This window comes from Asterias rubens, chromosome 15, assembly GCF_902459465.1.
Source record: "Asterias rubens chromosome 15, eAstRub1.3, whole genome shotgun sequence".
Classification (NCBI taxonomy): Eukaryota; Metazoa; Echinodermata; class Asteroidea; order Forcipulatida; family Asteriidae; genus Asterias; species Asterias rubens.
In genome coordinates, this window is record NC_047076.1 from 11695451 (window position 1) to 11702050 (window position 6600).

Here is a 6600-nt window from a genome sequence, read left to right on the forward strand (position 1 = left end):
GATATGATAAGTTCACAAGGCTATAGCATCTCTGTGTCTACTGGCATGGAACCTCCAACATTGGGCCATAGAGTCCAATATTCAGCTCTCGTCGGTTCATATCCCGGGCACTTCCAACGATCTGGCCGATGGGCTGTCCCGGGGAAGGATCATCCCGACAGTATGGTCACTGCTCCCAGTGATTGCCCAACTGCTCTTCAGCCGGATGGACCGGCCACATGTAGACCTATTTGCAACGACAGCACTCACTCAGTTTCCCAGAACTACAACCCCTGGTCCTTCACATGGATGCCCTGTCGATGGCATGGGACGAGATACTGGGGTACGCCTTTCCCCCAATCTCCCTAGTGTCGAGGGTGCTGGCAAAGATTCTGCTCATTGCGCCCTTTTGGCCCCGCCAACCCATGTTAACCAGGCTTGTCAGACTTCTTGTCGACCATCCCGTGATCCTTCCGCAGAGGCCAGACATCCTATTCCAACCGTCGTCGGGGTTTCTGCATCCGGCTCCGAGGGACCTACACCTGACCTGCTGGGCTGTACCACGAGACCCCTCACAGCGGCAGGCCTTTCAGAGAGTGTTGCAGCAATTGCAGTACACAGCCTATGATCATCCACCAAGGAGGTTTACATCAGTCGACTACACCGTTTTAACAAATGGTACGGGAGGAAGGCTGCGGATCCCTCCAGTGCTCCTGTAGGGGTGATTGGCGATTTCTTCGTCCACCTCTTCCAAGAAATGGTATCTCAATCGCACCGAGGACCTCAGAGGGGAGTGCAAACAGCTGTTCATCACCTCTGTTTTCCCTACCGGGCAGCATCCAAGGATACAATTGCCCGCTGGATTGTTCAGGCGATCAAATCCAGCTCAGCAGCAGACTGGCCTACGCCTTTAGTGAACCCGGCCAATGCTCATGAAGTCCAGGCAATGGTTACATCATGGGCTTTCTTCAAGGGAGTTCCCATTGAGGACATCATCAAAGCAGCATGCTGTACTTTCACGTCTTGCTACGATGTTCCACACCAGGAGGGGCGAGCAGGCCATGTAGCTCTGATGGCAGCGAAGGCCCTCTCCAGCCGAGGTGACATCTCGTCTCACAAGAAGTAGCGGTACTGGACACCTTCCCTTTTGGTGAGTACACCCTCTGTCTTTCCAATATTCATTATGATGAATTTAATTCAGTTGTAATATTTTGTTTTTAGCCGCACGCCTCTCTAGCCTTGTTCTTGGGCTCCGATCCTACTCCAGGCGGACTCACTTCGGTGAGTCAGCATGGTACTGGACTGAGATGGGTGCCTGGGTGGCCCGCACATGATAGCCCTTGCACCCACCGCCTGTAGCGGTGCCAATCGATGCGATATAGTGGCTCTACGGGTAAGTGAGTGAACTAGACTTCCCCCCCCCCCTCACAGTACTGTGGTTGGAGTCTATCAATGAATACTTACCCGTAGAGCATCCCACCCTCCTCCCCACTGCTCGAGCCTCTGGAGTAACTTAGTTGCAAGAAAAGTGGAAGATAACATGGCGGCCAGACCTCGGGACAGTATGGGACGAGAGAGGGCGCTATTATGTGTGTATGTAAAACTCTTAGCAAATCAAACCTGTAGGTAAGGGAAAATGTGATATAGTGGCTCTACGAGTAAGTATTCGTAATAGACTTCAACCACACTACTGTGGGGGGGGGGAATTTATGTGCTTTTTAAATTTGCCAATTTGAGATAGATCGTGTGTAAGTCTCTCTATGAAAATGTCCCTCTTAAAGACAATGGACACTACTGGTAATTGTCAAAGACTAGTCTTCTCACTTGCTGTATCTCAACATATGCATAAAATAACAAATCTGTGACAATTTGAGCTCAATCAGTCATCGATGTTGCGAGATAATGAAATTAAAAACAGCATTGTCACACGAAGTTGTGTGCATTCAGATGCTTGATTTCAGGACCTCAAATTCTTAATCTGAGGTTTCGAAATCAAATTTGTGGAAAATTACTTCTTTCTAGAAAACTATGGCACTTCAGAGGGAGCCGTTTCCCACAGTGTTTTATACTATCAACCTCTACCCATTACTCGTTACCAAGTAAAGTTTTGTGCTAATAAATATTTTGAGTAATTACCAATAGTGTGTCCACTGCCTGTTGAGATACAGCAAGTGAGAAGACTGGTCTTTGACAACTACCAATAGGGTCCAGTGCCTTTAAAACAGCATCTCTGTTCAAGGCAAGGGAAAACAAACCTGATTGGCCTTTAAAGGTAAAGTTCACTGATAGTAATACACAACCTGAGAAAAGTTACTGACATGGATGCTTCTCAGAATGAAATTTTGAGCATAAAAAATCTTCAAACATGAAATGATTTTTATTGGCATTATTTTAAAGTGCCCGTTGCAAAATAAAAAAAGCCCTCACCCAATCAAAGATGAAATCCCAGATCCGTTATCTTCTACTTTTATATTTAACTGTTTCCTCTGTTTGAAATTTAGTCAAATCACCCATCGACCACACCGTCCTGCAGCCAGAAGCCTCGTTATCTCAAGGTGTTCTCAGTCATAGTACCTTCACTCCTCTAGGAATGGAAGAACTCCCCAAAGAGGGTGACATCATCGGGATTGACGCAGAATTCGTCTCCTTGAATCAGGTATGTGCAGTGTGAATTTTGTGTCCTTAAGCAAGACACTTAACCATTGCTTCGTCCTTCGGATGGGACGTTAAGCCATGGGCAGGCTCGAGCTTCTAGATGGCGCTCGACATGATGATAAAAATACAACTGGATAGTTCCACAAAGATGGAATCAGAGATCTGGGGTCGATTTCACAAAGAGTTAGGACTAGTCCGAACTTAGTCAGCTCGATATATTTACTCGATATTTTGCTTTCTATTAAGCAGCATTATGAAATTGGCCCCCGATATGAAGTGCTTAATGTTTCTTTCTTTTTCTGTATTTCTTAGGTTGTAGATTATCTGACTAAGTTCTCAGGCATCAAGCCAGGTGATCTTGATGCCACCATCTCCTCCAAGCATCTCACCACCCTGAAGGCCACATATCTCAAGCTCAGATATCTGCTGGACTGCAAGGTCAAGTTTGTTGGTCATGGTCTCCGCAAGGATTTCAGGGTCATAAACCTCCTGGTAAGTGGGTCTTCATTAAGAGGAATTTCAAAAGTATCTGTTTATGAGAAGTTCTTTGTTGTTTATAGTCACCTTCTTTTGGACACTCTGGTTTAAAGACAGTGGACACTTGGTTATTGTCAAAGACCAGTCTTCCCACTTAAACATATGCATAAAATAACAAACTTGTGAAAATTTGACCTCAATTGGTCGTCGAAGTTGCGAGATATGAATGAAATAAATAACACCCTTGTCACACCAAGTTGTGTGCTTTCAGATGCTTGATTTCGAGACCTTGATTTAGAGGTCTCGAAATCAAATTTGTGGAAATTACTTCTTTCTCGAAAACTACGTCACTTCAGAGGGAGCCATTTCTCACAATGTTTTATATTATTAAGTAGTGCATTATGCTCTACCCACCAGCCATGCCTCAATCCTGACAGAGTGTTAAGGGACTAACCATGTTTCAGCCCCAGAAATAGGTGGAAACGTGCCCCCTGGTATACAGACGTTTCATCATGATTGTATTCATTCAGGCCACATGCAAAACTGGTGGTAGTGGTGGGATTCAAATACAAACTGAGCAATTTGGTCACCCTTTTATTTCCAACATTTCCAGAATCTGGATAAACATCGCCATCTGTTTACATTATATCCTCATTACATTCCAGGTTTCACACAAGCAAGTGATTGACACAGCAGCACTCTTTAACCTTCCAAAACAGAGGATCTTGTCTCTTCGGTTCCTAGCCTGGTTCTTCCTAAGTAAGATAGAAACACTTCCATCGAGTCACTTTCAGTGCTATTTTCAAGCTTATTTGATTTCAATGGGGGAGTAATTTTGTGGCTACTGTGGCCGAGCAAACTATTACATTGAACTCAAGTTTTTTTTATCGAAAAGATGAATGGGAATCAATGTGTTGAATCAGTTTTCAACTAGTGGTTTAAACCCGCCGAGGCCTGGTTCTTGATAACTTACCTTGACCTCGTCTCGGTGAAATGATCAAGAACCAGGCCTCAGTGGGTTTTAAACCACAAGTTGAAAACCTCTTCACCACACATTGATTCCCTTATTGACTTGTTCTTATTGACTAGGTGTGAACATCCAATCAGAGACTCATGACAGTATTGAAGATGCCCGGACTGCTGTGCAGCTCTACCGCAAGTACTTGGAACTAACCAAAGACAATCAAGATGAATGGCAGAAAGAGTTGAAACGTTTGTACAGCGAGGGACGCAGCCTGCAGTGGAAGGTCCCTGGATCAACTTGAGCAGACCCTGGATCAACTAAGGTGGTCCCTGGATCAACTTTAGTGGACCCTGGATCCACTAAGGTGGTCCCTGGATCAACTTTAGTGGACCCTGGATCAACTTGAGCGGGCCCTGGATCACTTATTGTGTCTATGGACTAACATTAAGGTATCTGAATCAGTTTTAAGATGCCAGTCAAATTCTGAATGCCTGGATCAAATGAGGTGCCCTATAAGTTGTAGGGTGCATGGATCATTTTTGTGGTGCCTGGATTAATTTGGAGGTCCCTGGATCAATTTTGAGGTTACTGTATCAATTGTGAGGCACCTGGACCATGTTTGTTCTGCCCATAGAGTTATATATAAGAACTAGAGGGCGCACTGGAAATGCTGCTTGCACAAACACGAAAAGCTATTTTAGTTGTACAGTTTTCTTTTGTATATGATTTCACGATGAAAAATGTTTGAAGCTATGCACCATAACTGGAATTATCAAAACAGCAAGTAACAACAGCATGATCTTTCTTCTAGTGAAGTAGCTTGTTTACTGCAAAGGTCGACTGATTCAAATAAATCGTTCAAAAGTGGATGGTTTTGGCATTCTTCTCTTTTGTGTTCGCTTTCAGGCCATTGAAAACTATGATTCCATCTGATGTTGAGCTTTCATTCAAAGGAAAGACCACAAACAAATCGCAGCCAGGAAATCATTTACTTTTGCAAACATTTTCAATTTGTATTGTACTGAGGCTTCACACACACATAGCGGATCCGTGCAAAGCTACCAACATAATGATCGAAATGTCAAGCTGTAGTACACCGCTTGTTCGTTTTGAAAACCACCACAAGTCATTCAAACATATGTAACTGCAAACCTCACCAGACTTAAAGCTACTGTTGTTCGTTTTGAAAACCACCACAAGTCATTCAAAGATATGTAACTGCAAACCTCACCAGACTTAAAGCTATTGTTGTTCTTTTATATGTATTGTTTACAGATGTTTACATAATTTAGTTGGTCATAGCAGAAAACTGTCCTTGAAATATTTTTGCTTGAAATGAGCAACATAATTAGTCCGGAACCATGATGCTTGAAAGCAGTAGAAACAGTGATAGAGTTTTCACTAGTTTGGGGCACAATTATCTACTTTCACAGGTTTGCTATTAATTTCTTTAAATAATGTGACACACCAAGTGTGAATAATGGTTTTTGATACCGACAAATGTTTTCCAACTGCAAAATTAAATTGTAGTTTATATTTGAATTTATATTTCCACAGGAACAAATTACACGTTTTGTGTAATGTTTATTCTGCCTGCCATTGCCTGTGATTTAACTTAGACAAATTTTGAGCAAGAGTATTTTTTATTTCATTAATTTGAAAACAATGAGTCGTAAAAATGATTTGTATATTGTTATAATACAAAAACAAAGGCATACATTACATTTACAAACAAATTAACTGCCAAAGATTAAAAGTGTAAGGGTTAAGATTGTATAATCACAAACAAATGTTTTGTATATGATATCATTTTGAATAAAATAGTAATACCACAGATAACTGTTTAAATATAAATGTGATGGATCAAGCAAAATGAGTCGTTTTCTGCAGGAACAAAAAACGGTATGGAAAAACGAGCCAGCACATGCAAACAGTTTTTTTTTTATTATGTGTAGGTTTTTTGTAATTCAAATGCCCAAATATATTTTCATTTTAATACATTGGTGGGTTTTTTCCGGGTAAATAATTTGCTTGAAGCACATGTAGTGTAATCCTTGAAAACTTGCAAAAATTGTGTTGGCTGCCTAAGTTTATGAGGAATAAGTTTTTGAGTTCTTTAAAAACTTGGCATTTAAAATTTGTTGAATCCCATTTGAACTAAACCCCAGTGGATAATGTGCCATCTCAATTTTCAAAGGTTGTGCAGTGCATAAATATTCTCAAAATATATTTTCCAGTCCCACAAAGACTTGCCAAGAGAAATATGATAAGTTCACAAAGCTATATATAGCCTTGTGAAAATGTTCAAGAAAAATATGATACGTTCACAAGGATTATGATTCTGACTGTGCTTGTGGTCCAAATTCTGTTAAGATCGTCAGGGCCTAGTTTCTTAAAGCTTTTAAGCACAATAAACTTGCTAAGCAAAGAAAAGTACTGCTACAGAACAGCTGACCAGTCGAAATTACATTTGATGTATCAATGTGTGGTGAAGAGGTTTTCAACTTGTGGTTTAAAACCCGCTG

The 6600-nt window shown here is 41.7% G+C and overlaps 1 protein-coding gene across 2 annotated transcripts; it reads left to right on the plus strand.

The window, feature by feature from the left end:
* LOC117300187 (PAN2-PAN3 deadenylation complex catalytic subunit PAN2-like) lies at window positions 1-6548 on the plus strand. Of its 2 annotated transcripts, none has more exons than XM_033783912.1 (5): window positions 1-1129; window positions 2481-2635; window positions 2947-3126; window positions 3777-3870; window positions 4201-6548. In XM_033783912.1, exons 2-5 carry the CDS (start codon window positions 2570-2572, stop codon window positions 4374-4376), a joined length of 516 nt encoding a protein of 171 aa, XP_033639803.1. In that variant the 5' UTR covers window positions 1-1129; window positions 2481-2569; the 3' UTR covers window positions 4377-6548. The 2 variants fall into 2 exon arrangements, with proteins under 2 accessions (XP_033639803.1, XP_033639802.1); XM_033783911.1 differs by lacking the exon at window positions 1-1129 and adding an exon at window positions 1201-1372.
* The last annotated feature ends 52 nt before the right edge of the window (window positions 6549-6600 follow it).

Excerpts from the sequence above, each read along its gene's own strand:
- LOC117300187 (XM_033783911.1), top strand. The coding sequence starts at position 1,351 with ATGCGATATAGTGGCTCTACGG. Across the intron at positions 2,636-2,946 it reads AATTCGTCTCCTTGAATCAG|GTTGTAGATTATCTGACTAA; the intron begins GTATGTGCAGTG and ends TGTATTTCTTAG. Across the intron at positions 3,871-4,200 it reads CCTAGCCTGGTTCTTCCTAA|GTGTGAACATCCAATCAGAG; the intron begins GTAAGATAGAAA and ends CTTATTGACTAG.